Here is a 19477-nt window from a genome sequence, read left to right as displayed (position 1 = left end):
CTCCTTGCAAGTGGGGTGGGGGAGGCGCCTCTGGTGAGCTCCGAGCCGGCGCCGAGCCACAGGCGAGGGCTGGCAGCGGCGGCGGCCACATCTGCACCGGGGGGCCGTGCGCATCTGCACGGGAAAGCGCCGCCGGCCAGGGTCCCCGCCACGCCGCCTGCGCCGCCGCCGCCGCCGCCCCCAACCCCCCCCCGCCCCCACATCGGCGCGCGCGCGCCCAGCCCCGCTGGCTGGCTGGCAGACACGCGCTCGCACTGCCTGCCTTGGCCGGCCCCCACGCTGCCACCCCGATTTCCCCGAGGGTCCCGCATCCGGAAAGTGGAGGTGAGCGCATCCGTACCTGGTGAGGAGGGGAAACTGAGGCACGGGGGTGGGGTGGTGTGGGGGGAAGTGGGGGTGGGGTGGGGCGGACAGGGAGGCAAGGACCCGTGCATGAATGGATGGGTTAGATGGGATGGACAGTTGCTGCTTCCGTGGTTCGTGCTCGCCCAGGACGCAGAATTCTGCAGCCCCTAAGAGATCATCACCAGAGTGTGGAAACTCCACATGACGCCCCCCACCACCACCCCCTTCAGCCCCCCTCACTCAAGATTCGCAGACTCCTTCCCCAGCCTCGGGAGCCCTTAGAGGCGACCTGTGTCCGCCAGGGATGCTCGGACGGGTCGCACCCCATTGATAATCAGACTCATCCCACCGCCACCACCGCCACCCACCGCGGATCCTGGCAGCCCAGCCCCCTCCAAAAGGCCTGGCACCAGTCACGTAGCGCAGCGTACCCTCCCCGGGGACCTAGGAGTCCCAGCCATCCTCCGGAGCCCTTTGGGACACGGGCGGGCGTCGGAGCCCCGGCCCCCGCCTTCCGGATCCAGGTGTCCCCTCCGCACACCCAGCCCGAACGAAGCCCTGCGTCTCGAGGCCGCGCTCGCGTCGCCATGGCAACCGGAGTCTATTTTGCGCCGGGAACACACAGCTCCCTCCGCAGCGGGCCCCCCCACCACACACACACACACACACCCACCCTGCTCAAGAGTGAGGGGCTCCAAGGACGGGGGACGAGGCCGCGGTGGGGATCACACACTTAGAAGAGACACCAGCCCGGGGCACACACGCGGAGACCGGGAGCCCGCCCCCCTCCCTCCAGCGCGCGCCCCGACAGAGCATCTGGGTGTGGAGACTACAGGCAGGATACAGATCCAGGCGGGGGAGGCTGGGGATGGAGGCCCCAGACAGACGCAGAGATGCAGAGGGACAGAAACCAGGACCCAACGGCACAGTCGTTAGAAAGAGAGAGGAAACAGCCGGCTGGATGGAGGCTGGGGGTCCTGACAGCAAGATGGGCAGAGTCCCCCCCTAGGCAGGGACCCCAGACATCCCAGACTCAGTAACGCTCCCTGCCGTGATCCGCTTTATCCTCTGACAAAAAATCTAGGGGATCTTTCAAGGTAGCCAGGACCCGTTCCTCTCTTCCCTCCCTCTGCGGCTTCTACAGGTCCTCAGTCTTGCCTGCTTTCCAAATTCCTACCTTAACCTGACTCTCTAATCCCTGAGATTCCTAGGAACGCCCTCCGCTTGCTCTCTCTCTAACCCCCCCCCGGCCTGATCCGCCCTCCCCCTACCTCCTCCGCAGCTGCCACCTGCAGACCCTACTCGGGCCATTTTAGAGGTTCGGGTCCTTGCTGGTTGTGCCCTCCCCATCTCTGAGTTTCACTTCCCAGCCCCCACCCCCACCCCCACCCCGCCCTGCTCAGGGCCTCTGTTCCTCCCTCTCTGGGTCTCCCACTCTCTCTCTCTCTGTGTCTACTTTCCATCACTATCCATCCTTCCGGTACCACCTCCTGTGGGTTTCTATCTCTTTCCTGGCTGGCTGTCACTGTCTGTCTTACTCTTTGCTTCTGTGTTCCCCTCTTTCTGGATCCCGTTCCTCTGTCCCTCTCTTTGCCTCTCAGGCACCCTCACCAGCCTCCCCCCCGCCACCTGCTGCGGTTCTCTGCAAGGACCCTCGGGAGGCACTGTGACCGGCCCGGCCCAGCCCAGCCCACTTCTGCCATCCTAGCCAAGCTTCTCCACCCCCAGGTGGCAGGGATGGGATAGGACTTGTTGGGGGCTTCCTCTCCCCAGCCTGGCTTCCTTTCCCTGTCCCTTGTGTCTCCCAAGTCCTAAGCTGGATTTGAGAACCAAGCAAGGTGCACCAGCAGGAAGAGCGCGGGGGTTCTGGGCCTCCCTTCCCACCCATCCCCTCTGGCTGTGGAGGAGGACATTGACTTGTGAGTGAGGACTAGAGGTTGGGGGCGGTATAGGGCTGGGGGTGGAGCAGGGGATGGGGCGGGGATGGAGGCGCCGCTGCAGGAGTTCTCACAAGCCAGTTGCAGCTTTTGCACAGCTGGGCCAGAGTGTGCTTGCACCTAGAAAGCTGCATGACAGAGCTAGGGTGAGTGTGGAAGCCTGCCTGGCCCAGTGCAGGGAGCTGATCTTGGGCCGTACTGTCTGTGGTATGCCTGCCTTGACATCTGAGTCTCCGGCTGAGCACTGATGGCTCAAGTGTGTGCAAGTGCTTGTATGTCCAGGTAGAGGGATGCGTGTAGGTGCACACACGTGCTCTGGAAGGAGGTACAGGTGCATCGCCAGGATGACCGGGAGCGTCCTTGCTTTTGGACCGCCGCTCGGGTATCCTGTGGTCATCGTTTCTGTGATTAGGAGTCTGAGCAGTGTTGTGTGAGGGGAAGCGAGAACCATTCCCCTTGTCTCCGGTGTCTGCCGTGGCTGCTGCTGCTGCGTCTGCAGATGGTTGTCCTTTGTCAACTCCCAGCCTTTGAGCAAGGCAGACAGCTGCCTTCCGCCCCATCAGCCCAGATGGCTTTCATCCTTCCAGAAATTGTACATGTCAGTGCACAGTCAAGGAATGAAGGCATCTATAGGGCTGCATCTGCCACTCTCAGAAAGGCTGCTCTCCAGGCGCCTACCCTCCCTTCTCTGAGTTGGGATAAAGTCATCTAGACCAGGACCTGGAGATCCAAGTTCACAGCCTCGCCCCAAGTCCGGGACACAGTGGGGCTTAGCCAACCCATAGGACCTCTTAGAATTTTGTTCTCATCTGGCAGGTGGAGTGGGAGGGATATGAATGCTGCCTGCTTCTCGTACTTGCTTCAACATTTCCCGAGATATAAATGTTCTCCCGGGCGTTCACATGTATCAGACACTGATTCTGAGTGCTGTAGAGAGGCAGTCAGGATGTAGCTCAAATCATCCGCCTTCGTGGACGTTCTAGTCTAGGCCTGAAAGGTGCACAGAAAGGCACCATGTGACAGTGAGGGTGGATTAGGGAAGTCCACGCATGCCTGAGTGAAACAACAGCAAATATTTATTTAGGGAGCACCCCCACACAGAAGGTAAAGCACCACCTCGGCCTTCTGCCCTTGGAGGTGCAGGATTCTGAGATCCGGGATGATGATCAGGTCTCACTCCATCACCCCAAGAGAGATGGAAAGCGACCCCCAATTCTTTATAAGGGATCACTTCCGCACATGGAAGCCACGCCCAGAGACGCCCCCCCCAAAAAAAAAAAAAAAACTATTGGCGGGAACGAATTCCCATTCCAAGACAGCCAGCAGCACAGGAAACACCCGCGGATCTGGGGCTGCTGAGATGATAGATGGCTGCCAGGCTGAGATCTGCCAAACAAGGCAGCAGCAAGTGTTAAGGAAAACACAGTAGAGACTTCGTGGGCACGACCCTAGAATGGCCTAGGGAAATGGTTCTCAAGCGGTGGGTGTCAACCCACTATGGGTTCACAAGGGTCACCTAAGACCTTTGGAGAACACAGATATTTACATACAATTCGTAACAGTAGCAGAATTACAGTTATGGGGTAGCAATGAAAATAATTGTGTGGCTGGGCGTCACCACAGCATGAGGAACTGTATTAAAGGGGCCGCAGCAGCGATGGAGAGTTTGAGGACCACCAGCCCAAGGAAAAGGGAAGGGCGAGCACTTCCGGTAGAGTGAGGTTAGAAGACTTGGTCTGAGCAAAGCAGCTGTTGATGTCATCCGCCCATTTTTTCTTCTTTGGTTGCTTGGTTGGTTGGTTGGCTGGTTTTTGGTTTTGGGAGACAAGGTTTCTCTGTGTAACAGCCCTGGCTGTCCTGCAACACATTCCGTAGACCAGGCTGGCCTCAAACTCACAGAGATCCGCCTGCCTCTGCCTCCCGAGTGCTGGGATTAAAAGTGTGCGCCCCCACCAAGCAGCCTTTGTTAGTTTTATTTGTAAAGACAGGGTCTGACATAGTCACAGTTGAACTTGAACTTGATATGTAGCTAAGGATGACTTTGAACTGTGACCCGCAACCCTCCCCCTCTACCTCACAAGTACTGGGATGAGAGGCAGGAGCCACCATTGCCTGCCTCCATTTTTAAAAGAATTGTGGTAAAATGTGGTTGGATGTGGTGCCAGCACTTGAAGGCAGAGGCAGGCAGATCTCCATGAATTCAAGCCAACCCCATCTACACAGTAAGTTCCAAGCCAACCAAGGGTGAAGATAGTGAGACACTGTCTCAAAAAGCAAAACAAAACAACAAAAACAGAAGAAAAAAAAAATGATGGAAACAGATGAAGATCCCCACGGCCAAACACGAGGCAGACCTCCTGGGATCCTGTGGACCTGTCAGGGGGTGGGGAGGGGAGGATTATGGGAGCCAGAGGGGTCAAGGACCCCACGGGAAAACCCACAGAATCAACTAACCTGGGCTCACAGAGACTGATCCGCCCGTCCCGAGAATTTATGTGGGATTGACCTAGGCCCTCTGTACAAATGTTACAGTTTTGTAACTTGGTTTTCTTGTGGGGCTCCTAGCAGTGAGAGCAGGGGCTGTCTCTGGCTGCGTTGCCTGCTTTGGGGACCCTTTCCTCCTACTGGGTTGCTTCAATAGGAGAGGAGGTGCGGCCCACGCCTTTGATCCCAGCACTAGGGAGGCAGAGGCAGGTGGATCTCTGTGAGTTCGAGGCCAGCCTGGTCTACAGAGCGAGTTCCGGGACAGACTCCAAAGCTACACAGAGAAACCCTGTGTCGAAAAAAAAATACAAAAAAAATAAAAAAATAAAAATAAAAAATAGGAGAGGAGGTGCCCAGGCTCACTGCAACTTGATATGCCATGGCTGGCTGATATCCATGGGAGGCCCTCCATTTTCTGAAGAGAGACAGAGGAGGAGTGGGTGAGGGAGGAAAGAGGGGAGGATGGTGGGAGGGACTGGGAGGAAAGGAGGGACGGAGGGAAAACTGATCAGACTGGGCAAAATTAATTAATTAATTAATTAATTAAAAACCAGGAAAAAACACACAAAAAAATTACATTAGCCCCTTCAAAATGTAGAACTCAGTGATGCCTGGCACATTCCCTCTATTGTGTGTCGATCTCTGCTATGTAGTTCCAGAACATTTGCTTTTATTTTAATAATGTGTGTGTGTGTGCGCATGCTCGTGCAAGCACCGTGGTTCACAATCAGAAGCCAGAGAGCAGCTTTGGGGTGGTGTCGGTTTCTTCATCTTCTACCATCTGGATCCCAGAGGACCCAATCGAGGTTGTCAGGCGCACCTTTACGCACCCACCCCCGTCATCTTGTCTGCTAGAGTTCCAGAACATTCTCATCACTGCAAAAGGAAACCTATGCACGAAGCCATCCGGTTCCATGTCCTCCCTTACCAGATACAAGATATAAGTGATAAATAGGATTCCTATCCGCATGGGTTTGACTGTTGTGAGCTTTTCATACAGGTGAGCACATAGACTGTGCAATGTTTTATGTCTGGCTACTGTCACTGAGCACAGCGTCCCCAAGATTCATCTCCGTCGCAGCATCCGTAGTTACCAGTGTGACTTGTCTTCAGGGCTGAGTAGTAGTCTGCTGTATGGATGTACCGCATTTCTTTATCCAGTCATCTGTCTCCCTGAGTCAATTCTGCTTTCTGTCTAACTTGCATAGAGTTACTATGTCTTATGATAAAACGCGTGGGGAACCTTGTGTGGATCCCATGGCAGGCGAGGATGACCAAGCACTCCAGGCAGACAGAGCTTAAGTGAGGGGTTTTATTAGAAAGGGAAAGGAATGGGGAAGGAAAGAGAACAGAGGTAAAAAGACACAGAGACAGAGAAAGGACAGAAGAGATGAGGGAGACAGGAAAAGCCCGTCTGCCCCCACGGGCACCAGAGTTTAAGTAGGGGGGGGTCTTTTTTTTAAAGGGGTCCTTTGCACCCGGGCTGACCAGGGTACTGCCTGAGTGCATTCTGCCAAGTGACAGGGGCAGGCCAGCATAATACCTGCATCCTTATAGTATGGACTTTCATGCATGCATTTTGTATGCTCATATGTATTTAGTTCTTTGGGGGTAAACACAAAGGAGCGGCACTGCTGGTTCCTATGGTAACTTACGATTTACCTGGGTGTGGCCTTTCGGATGAAACCCTCAGCCTCCAACGAGCTAATCAAGTGCTCTACCACTGAGCTACAGGCCCAGCTCTCTTTTTTGAATCAGAGTCTTGCTAAACTGGCTGGGTCGGCCTTGAATTCACTACATACCTGGGCCAGTTTTGAGCTTGCAAGTTTCCTGCCTCCAGTTTCAGCATCCCAGGCAGACTAGATGGCCACCAGATCTGACTGTTGAAATTTTTTGTTTGTTTGTTTGTTTTTTTGTTTTTCGAGACAGGGTTTCTCTGTGTAGTTTTGGAGCCTATCCTGGCACTCGCTCTGGAGACCAGGCTGGTCTCGAACTCACAGAGATCTGCCTGCCTCTGCCTCCCGAGTGCTGGGATTAAAGGCGTGCGCCACCAACGCCCGGCCTGTTGAAATTCTTTATTCGTCACCAAACTCTTCAACCATGGGAGCCACGCCATTTCTAAAGTACTCTTTAAACACCGGCTGTGAGAGCTCCCATTAAGCAGTGAAATACTGTAGGCTACAGCTCAGGGAGGGGGTCTAACCTGAGGCTGAAAGGTGAAGTTGAGGCTGGGTGTGCAGGGGCACTCGGGAGGCAGAGGCAGGAGGATTGGAATGTCAATGTCGGCCTTAGTTACATAGCGAGTTTGAGGCCAGCAAGGGCTCCATGAGCTTTATTATAATAAAACCGAGCAAAAAGTAAAGAAGAAGAGACGACAGGGGCTGGAGATGGCTCAGAGGTTGAAGAGCACTGGCTGCTCTTCCAGAGGTCCTGAGTTCAATTCCCAGCAACCACATGGTGGCTCACAACCATCCGTTATGACATCTGGTGCCCTCTTCTGGTGTGCAGATAGACACGGAAGCAGAGTGTTGTATACATACTAAATAAATAAACTCTTTAAAAAATAAAAAGAAGGGAGGACAGGAAAGCAGGGGGTGGATGGAAGGAGTGGAGGGGTAGGGAGAAAGAAGGAAAGAGAGAGAGAGAGAGAGAGAGAGAGAGAGAGAGAGAGAGAGAGAGAGAGAGAGAGAGAGAGAGAGAGAGCATTCCTGTACCTGTAATCCCAACACTTGGGAAGCTGAGGCAGGAGAATCATGCATTGGTTTCAAGCTAGCCTGGGCTACATAGTGAGTTACAGGACAGCCTGAATTAGAGAGAGATTCTGTGAAAAAAAGTTGAATTCGGAGCAGTGGTGGAGCACACCTTTAATCCCAGCTCTCGGGAGGCAGAGGCAGGCGGATCTCTTGAGTTTGAGCTCAGCCTGGTCTACAGAGTGAGTTCCAGGACAGCCAGGGCTACCCAGAGAAACCTTGGAAAGCAAACAAAAAAGTTGAGACTCCATTGATGAGCTTAAACTAAATCTTGGGGAAACCCAGCACATCAAAACCATCTCCCATCCCAGCCTTCTAGCACTTTGGCTGACAGTATCCACACACACACACACACACACACACACACACACACACACGCACACGCACACGCACACGCACACGCACACGCACACGCACACGCACACATGCAGCATGCACACACGTGTGCGGGCCCGTACACACACACACACACACACACACACACACACACACACACACACACACAGAGAGAGAGGCAGGCACGCACGCCCAGTGGACAGAACAAAGTATAAAATCACCTAATGATTTTTACTTAAATAATCCCCAGCCCCCTTCCTTCCTCTTCTGCTGTTTCAGCTCCCTGCGGCTCTGTCACTCCCCAGTGTTTCTCCTCAGTAGTCTGAGGGACATGTGACAATTCTGTCTAGCATCTCCCTCTTCTCTCTAGAGGGCTGGAACCTTAGACCCGCAGGAGCCTGTGGGCTTGCTTTCTTCATCCGAGGATGCTCCCGACAGCTCGGGGAGGGTGGTCAAGACCTTAAGGCAGGGATCCAAGGATTGTCTCCAGAAGGAGTCCCTGTCCATGCACCGGGCACAGCCTTTGCTCTGAGCCTATGCTAGGGAGCTCCTGGGCAGCTGGTCTCCCTGAAGTTTGTCAAGACGCCATTGGAGAAGAGGGGGAGACTCTGAGGAGAACCTGCTGCCTGCAGCCCCGGCTCTGGGCTGTTTATCCTGCTTGGTGGTGGTGGGGGCCCGGCTCTTCCGGCTGCCTGTCAGACTGTCTCTACACCCCCGTATCTTCTCCTGCCCACCCTGGCCCGTTCCTGACCTGCCTGTACCGTTGCCATGGAGATAGCTAGCCGATCTGCCCTTCTGACCCACCTCCCCAATCCCGTTTCTCATCACCCCCACATCAAATATGTTTCTTCCCAAACTGTGAACAGCAGGGACACTTTTGTATATGAAATCATGCGTGTGTGTGTGTGTGTGTGTCTGTGTGTGTGTAAGCCGTAGGGCATGTTTGCAAAATTGAGAACCAAATAGCCTCAAGCCAGTCGTTCCTAACTGTACCGTGTCCCCATGCCCAGGGTAGCTTTCCTTGGTGGGTTTGTCTGTCTGTCTCCCTGTGCGTCTTTGGCTGGCCCCGAACGCAACGATATAGCTCAGGTTGGCCTCAAACTTCAATCCTCCTGCCTCCCGCCTCCAGAGTGCTGGAATTGCAGGCGCGTGTCACCTTGCCTGGCTCTCCCCCCACCCCCACCCCCACCCCCACCCCACCCCCACCCCACCCCCACCCCCACCCCCAATACCAGGAGGCATCTTAGGTTGTCACACACACGGGGGCATCACCGGCATGCGTGCCTGCCAGCTGTTCCACAGGTTCATGGGACAAGAATGTTCCATGGCTCCCCATGTCAGTACCAGGGTCCCTGCACCCATGTGGAGTGGAGAGCAAGGCTTAGCTCGTGGCTTAACAACTAATTTTCATATTCTCTCTCTCTCTCTCTCTCTCTCCTCTCTCTCCTCTCTCTCTCTCTCTCTCCTCTCTCTCCTCTCTCTCTCTCTCTCTCTCTCTCTCTCCTCTCTCTCCTCTCTCTCTCTCTCTCTCTCTCTCTCTCTCTCTCTCTCTCTCTCTCTCTCTCCTCTCTCTCTCTCTCTCTCTCTCTCTCTCTCTCTCTCTCTCCTCTCTCTCTCTCTCTCTCTCTCTCTCTCTCTCTCTCTCTCTCTCTCTCTCTCTCTCTCTCTCCCTCTCTCTCCCTCTCCTCTCCTCTCTCTCTCTCTCTCTCTCTCTCTCTCTCTCTCTCTCTCTCTCTCTCTCCTCTCTTCTCCCTCTGCCCCTGCCTCCTCTACTACCCTCCTGTCCCATACCCTCTCTTCCCTGTCCCTCCTCCTCCTCCCCTCCCTCCTGTTTCCCTCCCTCCCTCCCTCCCTCCTTCCTTTCCCTCCTTTCTGGGCTCCGCGGGTCCCTGGCTGCGGCTCACACCCCCTCCTCAACTCCCCCCTCCGCTCTCTGCCTTTTCACACCTTCCTTCTCCGCCAAGTCCTCCCTTCTCTCTAACTTCTGCACGCCCCTCCTCTGTCCCCGCCGCGCCCCTCCGCAACCCCGGTCCCCGTCCCCGCCCGTTGCTCCCTTTGCCCTCCCCTCCCCACCCCTGCAGTTCGGCTCCGGGATCCGCAGCCTGGCGTCCCGGCGCGCACCATGCGGGCCCCGCTGCCGCCGCCGCCGCCGCCGCTGCTGCTGCTGCTGCTGCTGCTCGGGACGGTCGCGCTGCTGGCCTCCGCCGCCGGCCCAGCCAGGGCTCGCCCATCCAACGACACGAGCGCAGTGGCCCCGGGCCCGCTGCCCGCGCTCCTCGCGCACCTGCGGCGCCTAACCGGGGCTCTGGCGGGCGGCGGGAGCGCGGCGGCGGCGGCCGGCACCGGTGCCAACGCCACCAAGGCCAACCCGGCGGCTGGCGCGGGCGCAGCGGCGCGGGCGCCCCCTCCGGCCGAGCTCTGCCACGGCTACTACGATGTCATGGGCCAGTACGACGCCACCTTCAACTGCAGCACCGGCTCCTATCGCTTCTGCTGCGGCACCTGCCACTACCGCTTCTGCTGCGAGCATCGCCACATGCGCCTGGCGCAGGCCTCCTGCTCCAACTACGACACGCCGCGCTGGGCCACCACCCCTCCGCCCCTAGCCGGCGGCGCCGGGGGCGCCGGGGGTGCGGGCGGGGGGCCGGGGCCCGGCCAGGCTGGGTGGCTGGAAGGGGGCCGGGCCGGGGGCGCCGGGGGACGTGGAGGCGAGGGTCCCGGGGGCAGCACGGCCTACGTGGTGTGCGGAGTCATCAGCTTCGCCCTGGCGGTGGGCGTCGGTGCCAAAGTGGCCTTCAGCAAGGCGTCGCGTGCGCCCAGGGCGCACCGGGAGATCAACGTGCCCAGGTAGGTAGGTGTGCGGTGGCGCTGGAGGGGCAGGAGGGACAGGAGGGGCAGCAGGGCCAGCAGGGCCAGGAGGGGCAGCAGGGCAAGCAGGGCAAGCAGGGGCAGCAGGGAGCCTGGAGCTGCGAGTCTGAGCGGCCAAGCCGTCTGATGGAGGCAGTGCCTGGATGCTGGCAGGAGAAGCAACTGGTTAATGGGCAGGGCTTACACAGTGAGAGGACCAGGAACCGGCCTTGGGGGCGTGGCCTAGACAATATAGGGGCGGGGATGGGCGGGGCCTCTTCAGTGGAAGGCGGGACCTGTTGGGGCGTGGCTACACGGGTGGGTGAAATCCAAGTTAGTGGTGGGCTATAACTGGGTCCTGAGAACAGAATCCATGGAAGAGCCTAGCTGTAGAGAAGAATTCAGTCATTCAAACAGTATTCAAAAAAAAAAAAAAAAAAAACTTTGTGGGGGGCTGAAGAGATGGCTCAGAGGTTAAGAGCACTGACTGTTCTTCCAGAGGTCCTGAGTTCAATTCCCAGCAACCACATGGTGGCTCACAACCATCCGTTATGAGATCTGGTGCCCTCTTCTGGTGTGCAGATACACATGGAAGCAGAATGTTGTATACATAATAAACAAATAAAATCTTAAAAACAACTTGGTGGGGCAGGAGCTGGGGAACACAAGCCCTGCCCTTCTGGATAAGCCTGTGTCCCAAGCCCAAGCATTCTGCTTATGGTCTATGTGATGCAGGGCCTCTGTGCCTCGGGTTCCTTGCATAGAACACAGGACTGAGAACAGAACTCCATTTATTCGGATTCTAAAGATTAACTGAGCTGATTCATGTAGAGAATGAGCTGACTAAGTGCTCATTAAATACTTGTGGTAGAAGCCAGGCGTTGGTGGCACATGCCTTTAGTCCCAGCACTCGGGAGGCAGAGGCAGGCGGATCTCTGTGAGTTCGATGCCAGCCTGGTCTACAGAGCTAGTTTCAAGACAGCCAAGGCTACACCGAGAAACCTTGTACCAAAAAACCAAAACAAAACAAAAAAAAGCAAAAACAAAGACAAAACAGAACCAAAAAAATTGTGGTAGACCTGGCAAGCATATATGCAACATAACTAAAGCAATGTAAAGAGTTAGGGGAAGAAGTGTTGGTTTGGGGGAGGGATGGGTTTATTGAATATTAGAAAGAGTCTGTCTGAGCGGGATCCTGAAGGAATTAGAAATAGAGTCAGGCAGCTATTGTGTGAAGGTCATTCCAGGCAGAGGAACACGCACATTCTGGAGGTGTCCTGTGTGTGTGTGTGTGTGTGTGTGTGTGTGTGTGTGAGAGAGAGAGAGAGAGAGAGAGACAGAGACAGAGACAGAGACAGAGACAGAGACAGAGAGAGGGATGGACTAGGGTCAAGGACTGAAGCCCCAGACCAGGAGAAAGTGACTGACTTTCAGGCTGTTGGGCAATGCATTGTGGAAGTCTACTTTGGAGGATTCCAAAGAGGAAAAAGTTCCAAAGGTTTGAGACGCTCCTAAGTGAACTAGTAGGGCATCTTTTATTGCAACCAGGAAGGGTGCCCAAGGAACAGTAATGGATTCACATCCTGTGGGGCAAGGCCACACAGGAAGTTGTTCACCGACCACAGAAGGAGGTCTTGAAGGAATACGTCAGGCAGGAAATACGGCCAAGAAAGCTGACATTAGAAGATGCCTAGCCAAAGATGAACATCTCTGCTGTAATTTAAGAAAAGTGCCAGGCGGTGGTGGTGCACATCTTTAGTCCCAGCACTCGGGAGGCAGAGGCAGGCAGATCTCTGTGAGTTCGAGACCAGCCTGGTCTTCAGAGTGGGTTCCAGGATAGGCTCCAAAGCTACAAAGAAACCCTGTCTCAAAAAAAAAAAAAAAAGAAAGAAAGAAAAAAAGAGAAAAAAGAAAAGCAATACATGAAAGATACTATGTGACATAGTTCAAGTGAAGGGTTTTGGGGTTTTGCTTTGTTTTTTGTTTTGTTTTGTTTTGTTTTTTGGTTGTTTGTTTTTTGTTTTTCGAGACAGGGTTTCTCTGTGTAGCTTTGGAGCCTCTCCTGGCACTCGCTCTGGAGACCAGGCTGGCCTCGAACTCACAGAGATCCGCCTGCCTCTGCCTCCTGAGGGCTGGTATTAAAGGCCACCAACGCCCGGCTTGTTTTGGTTTTTTTTTTGTTTGTTTGTTTGTTTGTTTGTTTTAATTAGGGAAAGGGATCATAAAAGGGGGAAAGGGAAGAAGGGAGACGGCCTCCAGAGACAGGAGCAGCAGGAGAAAGGAAATAGGGGGAGAGAGAGACAGAGGAGAGAGTGAGGGGGAGAGTTGGGGGAACAGACAGAGAGGGAAAGAAAGAAAGACAGGGAGAAGGACGGGAGGTAGGCAGGGCCCTTTTAAAAGGGAACATAGCGAATGTGCACAGATGGTGCTCTTAGTGGCTGCAGCTGAGGGCGTATCCTATCAGAACCCCCAAGGACAGGCCAGGACAGATGCCTGAATACTAACAATCACTGCACCGAAGATTCAGTAAAGAACAGCATAGAAGCCAGGTGGTGGTGGCCCGCACCTTTAATCCCAGCACTGACTGGGTAGCTGTTCCCCTGTCTCAGGGGGGAAAAAAAAGAGCATGGAGGGTGGGGGAAGAGGCCTAGTCCTCTCCTCATCTCCCACCCTAATCCCCGGCTACCCATCCACCCATCTATCATTTCCAGAGCTCTGGTGGACATTCTGAGGCATCAAGCAGGACCCACAACCCGCCCAGACCGGGCTCGAAGCAGCTCTCTGACCCCAGGGCTAGGAGGCCCAGAGAGCGTGCCGCCCAGGACGCCCAAGAACCTTTACAACACCATGAAGCCCTCCAACCTGGGTGAGTGCCAGCGACAGACGCAGCCTCCTCTCTGCCTCTGCGCTCCTGCATGTGACTCTCTGGCCCGGACTCCAGGCTCCACCCGTCATCCTTGAACCTTTTCATTTCTCCCTTCATCACCCATTCTGCTCGCCCTGAGAGAAGTCCCCGAGGCCACAGTGGACAAGAAAACTTCTGCTCTTGTTTGAGGCAGGAAATGCGGGAGGGTGGGTGATGAGAGGGTTGCGGTGTGGGCTTTTCCCAGGGAGAGGGGTAACTTGGGCTGCAGGAACTCTGGGTGGCTGGGGCAGATCTGAGACCACAAACCTCATGGAGCTCTAGACTCTTTTCGGTGCCAGGCTGAGCTTAGGTAACTGTGCTCTGTAATCAGTGGGAAACCACTGGGGCGTTTGGAGCAGGAAGCAAAACCGCGACAGGTTGTAGCAGACAGCTAGCTGTAACATCAGAATCCTGAGTGGAGGCCAGCCTGGGTTCAACAGCAAGATCCTGTCTCAGAAAACCAAGGGGTAGAGATGCAGCCCAGGGGTAGACAGGACCAACAAGAAGCTGGAGATGGAACCCTCAGGTAGAGGACTTGTCTAGCATCCCACAGGGAGGGACTTGGGGATGGAGTTCAGTGATCGTGTGTCTACCTAGCATGCATAGGGCTCTGGCTTGCATCTCCAGCCTGGAAAAACATAGAAAGGAAGTCAGGCTTGGTGGCTCATGCCTTCGATCTCAGCACTCAGGTGGCAGGGGGGCAGAAGATGGCGGATCTCTGTGAGTTCAAGGTCAGCCAGGGTTGCAGTGAGTGAGATCCATATATATATACATATGATCCTAATATATATGCCAGTCTACGGCCATACCACCCTGAATAAGCCCAATCTCATCTAATATTTATGCCATATATATTAGACCCATATATATGATATATATACATATTATATATACACATTATTATGGTGTATATACCTAATATATTTGCCATACATATATATATATATATATAAATCTAATATTTATACCATATATATGTATGTAGATCATATTGTGTGTGTATATATATATATATATATATATATATATATATGGTACTAGAACTATGTTCTGGAATCTTAACCCATGTTAAGGGAATGGATGAGATGAGAGTTCTGGAAGCTAGGGTTATAGCCCATGTAATAATAGAAGCGTGTCTGAGCTGGGTTAGGGGTGAAGGGAGGAGATGGGGTTTTGTTGTTGTTGTTGTTGTTGTTGTTGTTGTTTTGAGATAGGATCTTTGAGATAGGTGTAGCCTTGGCTGTCCTGTAATTTTCTCTGAAGACCAGGCTGGCCTCTAACTCAGAGATCCGCCTGCCTCTGCCTCCCGAGTGCTTGGGTCAAAGGCGAGTGCCACCAATGCCCCGGCGAGAAGAGATGATTTTCAGTAGTAATAACAAGGGGACATTTTTGGTATTGTTTTCAGATAAAGTCTCGTGTACGAGGCTGGGCTTCAAACTCCCTGCATAACTGAACTGTTTTGGAGGGCTTTTTTTTTTCTAATTGTTATTTATTTTGTTGTTGTTGTTGTTTTGTTTGTTTTTCGAGACAGGGTTTCTCTGTGTTGTAGCCTTGGATGGAGCCTGTCCTGGCACTCGCTCTGGAGACCAGGCTGGCCCTCGAACTCACAGAGATCCGCCTGCCTCTGCCTTTCAAATGCGGGGATTTAAAGCATGCGCCACCCCCTACTCCCAGCCCCCAGCATGAAGCTTCTGATCCTCCTTCCAAGTCTTTCAAAGTGCTAGGATTAGAGGCTTGTGTCACAGCATCAGGCTTCCCCCCCTATAACACTGTGTTATAGGCTACCTGGAACTCCTGTAGCCTGGGCTGGCCCTGAACTAGGCAGTTCTGCCTAGGCCTCCTGTGTGCTGCCTGGGGCTGCAGTCATGAACCACTTGGTGCTGGCCCTGAACTCACAGCAGTTCTGCCTAGGCCTCCTGTGTGCTGCCTGGGGCTGCAGTCATGAACCACTTGGTGCTGGCCCTGAACTCACGGCAGTTCTGCCTAGGCCTCCTGTGTGCTGGCTGGGGCTGCAGTCATGAACCACTTGGTGAAGCCTCAAGCTAGGTTTCATTGTCGGGGCAAAGAGGGGGAGGAAGAAGGCGTCGAGACCAGCATTAGGGAATGTGCAAAAGCCCCGTGGCCAGCCTCAGACACCACCCTCAGGGTCCACTTTCCCTGTGGGGCATGGTGAACCGTGGACACAGCATCTGAGCGCCAGAGGGACGATCCCTGTGGGTCTCCCAGGCAAACAGGCGCATGTGATGATTCAGAGCGAGGGTGCCTGTCAAGGCGGCCATGTGGAGTCAGGAGGGACCACCAGGCCTGATGGCAAAGAGGTGGCATGGAGTTCTGGCCTGGATACTGGGGTGAATACGGAAGGGGGGGCATCTCACTCCCCAGCCATGACCCTGAACCCGCATCCTCTGTTTCCTAGACGGGACTACTGGTCGACCTGCGGGGCTCTAACGAGGGGAGTTGGGGTGGGGGCTGGGGGGGAGAGGGTGAGCCTTACTGAACCGGGAGCCCGAAGTGACACACTTCCCGGGCAGGAGTGCCAGCTGGGATGGCGATGACAGTGACGTCACCTCCCTTCTCGGTCCCTCAGATAACCTGCACTACAACGTCAACAGCCCCAAGCACCGCGCTGCCACACTGGGTACGCAGAGGGCCGAGGCGCCCTGGGAGTCGGGGTCCTTCAAGCCCTCACTGTGGGGCAGCCCCAGCCTGGTGCTGGGTGGAGCCCCAGTAAGAGCCCCCCGTGAGCCGGTGCTCACCTCGGGGGCTGGCCACCAAGGCAGCTGCAGTGTCTCGAGAGGACACCCGAAGTGGTGATCTCCTGCCTGTCAAGTTTTGGGAAGATGCGTGGGAATGCATCCATCCCCCCACCCCACCCCGGGGCCGGGAATCAGTGGGTGCTGACAAACGCCAGCGGTCCCCAATCTGGAATGTGGTACCATCCTCAACCACAACCCTGTCTGTCCCCTGTGGTGGGAAAGGAGGGGCTCCTAAAGGGTGGAGGTTTTGCTGGTTAGAGCCCCGGATCTCTCACCTCCCAAGCCCTAGCTAGACCTCTGAAGGAGGAAGGCTGGGGACTGAAACCTCAGGTCCGAGGGAGGATGGTTAGTTAGAGCATGGACCCCCCCCACACACACCCTGGATCTGAGAAAGAAGGCTGGGATCTGAAATCCCAGGTCTAAGGGAGGAGGGTTGGCATAGGGAGTCCTGTTTGAATGAAGAGAGGGTGGGCCCCGGACTCCTGGGTCTGAGGGAGGAAGGGTAAAATCTGGATTCCTTTGTCTGAGGGGGGTGGGATTCCTTTGGGCTTGAGGGAGGAGGGCTGGGCTCTGGGTCCCTGGGTCTGAGGGAGGAGGGCTGGGCTCTGGGTCCCTGGGTCTGAGGGAGGAGGGCTGGGCTCTGGGTCCCTGGGTCTGAGGGAGGAGGGCTGGGCTCTGGGTCCCTGGGTCTGAGGGAGGAGGGCTGGACACTGGGTCCCTGGGTCTGAGGGAGGAGGGCTGGACACTGGGTCCCTGGGTCTGAGGGAGGAGGGCTGGGCCTGGACCCTTGAGTCTGAGGGAGGAGGGCTGGGCTCTGGGTCCCTGGGTCTGAGGGAGGAGGGCTGGGCTCTGGGAACTTGGGTCTGAGGGAGGAGGGCTAGGATCTGGACTCCTGGGTCTGAGGGAGAAGAGCTGGGCTCTGGGAACCTGGGTCTGAGGGAGGAGGGCTGGGCTCTGGGTCCCTGGGTCTGAGGGAGAAGAGCTGGGCTCTGGGAACCTGGGGCTGAGGGAGGAGGGCTGGGCTCTGGGAACCTGGGTCTGAGGGAGGAGGGCTGGGCTCTGGGAACCTGGGTCTGAGGGAGGAGGGCTGGGCTCTGGGTCCCTGGGTCTGAGGGAGAAGAGCTGGGCTCTGGGAACCTGGGGCTGAGGGAGGAGGGCTGGGCTCTGGGAACCTGGGTCTGAGGGAGGAGGGCTGGGCTCTGGGAACCTGGGTCTGAGGGAGGAGGGCTGGGGTCTGGGAACCTGGGTCTGAGGGAGGAGGGCTGGGCTCTGGGAACCTGGGTCTGAGGGAGGAGGGCTGGGCTCTGGGTCCCTGGGTCTGAGGGAGAAGAGCTGGGCTCTGGGAACCTGGGGCTGAGGGAGGAGGGCTGGGCTCTGGGAACCTGGGTCTGAGGGAGGAGGGCTGGGCTCTGGGAACCTGGGTCTGAGGGAGGAGGGCTGGGGTCTGGGAACCTGGGTCTGAGGGAGGAGGGCTGGGCTCTGGGTCCCTGGGGCTGAGGGAGGAGGGCTGGGCTCTGGGTCCCTGGGGCTGAGGGAGGAGGGCTGGGCTCTGGGTCCCTGGGGCTGAGGGAGGAGGGCTGCACTAACCGTGTCTTCTCCCTGCCACAGACTGGCGAGCCATGCCGCCACCCAGCCCCAACCTGCACTACTCCACGCTGTCCTGCTCTCGATCCTTCCACAACCTCTCGCATCTTCCCCCGTCCTATGAGGCTGCTGTGAAATCAGAACTGAATCGCTACTCCTCTCTCAAGAGATTGGGTGAGCCTGAGGAAGGGGAACTCAGCCAATGGCCTGGCATGGGGTGAGGTGGGGGGGGGGTGCGTTCAGTTCCTCGGACAGCAGTCAGCAGCCAGGGTGGTGGGGAGCTCAAAAGATTCCAATCTTCTACCGGCTTTTTATTTTTTCCTATTTGGTTCTCTATTACCTGAGATATTTTTGGGGGGGTTGGGCTTTTGTTTAATTGTATTTCACTTACCGCTCTGAGACAGAGTCTCGCTTTGTAACCCACTTTGTCCTGGAACTCACGATGTAACACAGGCTGACCTCAAACCCGTGGCGGCCGGCCTGTTTCAGCTTCCCTAGAGCTGGGGTTGCAGGTGTGAGCCATCGTGCACTGCCCGGCTGGGTGACTCTTGATGATCAAACATTGAGACCTCCTGGGAGCTGCCTGGGTGGAGGAGGAAGGCTCCGGGTTGCAAAGGGCCCCTCTTTCTCTCTTTCCTCCTCCTCCAGCTGAGAAAGATCTGGACGAGGCCTACCTGAAGCGCAGACATCTGGAGATGCCCCGTGGGACCTTGCCTTTGCACGCCCTGCGGCGTCCTGGCACTGGAGGTGGCTACCGCATGGATGGCTGGGGTGGCCCCGAGGAGCTGGGCCTGGCCCCGGCACCCAACCCCCGGCGGGTCATGTCCCAGGAGCACCTGCTGGGTGATGGCCGAGCATCCCGCTACGAGTTCACGCTGCCTCGAGCCCGGCTGGTGTCCCAGGAACACCTGCTGCTGTCCTCACCAGAGGCCCTCCGGCAGAGTCGAGAGCACCTGCTGTCACCCCCGCGAAGTCCGGCACTGCCCCCAGATCCCACCACCCGGGCCAGCCTGGCTGCCTCACACTCCAACCTGCTGCTGGGGCCTGGGGGGCCCCCCACGCCGCTGCATGGCTTGTCTCCATCGGGCCTGCATGCTCACCATCACCACGCCCTCCACGGCTCTCCTCAGCCAGCCTGGATGTCCGATGCCGGTGGGGGTGGGGGCACCCTGGCCCGCAGGCCACCCTTCCAGCGCCAGGGCACCCTGGAGCAGCTGCAGTTCATTCCCGGGCACCACCTGCCACAGCACCTGCGCACCGCCAGCAAGAATGAAGTGACTGTCTGAGGCCAGGACGGGGCGCTGGGGGCCGTGGCTTCTGCGGGCCCCCTCCTCCCAGCCCAGATCGTCACAGGCTTATCAAACACACCGAGGGTCTAAGACCAGACAGGGAGGCCCTTGGATCGGAGACCACGCCTCCTTTTGGGATGTCACAGTAGATGAGACCTCTCTCCCTACTTTGTCACTGTTTGAACCAAGGCCTCCTTCCCATGATGTCATCACAGAGGAAGGGGCCTGTCCATGAGGTCATCGC

General features: G+C 56.2%; 1 protein-coding gene across 2 annotated transcripts; it reads left to right on the top strand.

Annotated features, from left to right (window-relative positions):
* Positions 1–202: 202 nt before the first annotated feature.
* On the top strand, positions 203–19287 carry LOC113837249 (protein shisa-7). Of its 2 annotated transcripts, XM_027430679.2 has the most exons (6): positions 203–324; positions 9934–10699; positions 13411–13565; positions 16192–16242; positions 17969–18118; positions 18593–19287. In XM_027430679.2, the coding sequence occupies exons 2-6, from the start codon at positions 9975–9977 to the stop codon at positions 19228–19230; spliced, it is 1719 nt and encodes a 572-aa protein (XP_027286480.1). In that variant the 5' UTR covers positions 203–324; positions 9934–9974; the 3' UTR covers positions 19231–19287. The 2 variants fall into 2 exon arrangements, with proteins under 2 accessions (XP_027286480.1, XP_027286481.1); XM_027430680.2 differs by lacking the exon at positions 16192–16242.
* Positions 19288–19477: the final 190 nt, after the last annotated feature.

Source organism: Cricetulus griseus, chromosome 9 (assembly GCF_003668045.3).
Source record: "Cricetulus griseus strain 17A/GY chromosome 9, alternate assembly CriGri-PICRH-1.0, whole genome shotgun sequence".
In the NCBI taxonomy this organism is placed as follows: Eukaryota; Metazoa; Chordata; class Mammalia; order Rodentia; family Cricetidae; genus Cricetulus; species Cricetulus griseus.
The sequence above is the reverse complement of the archived record's forward strand: the minus strand, read 5'-3'. Positions and strand labels throughout refer to the sequence as shown.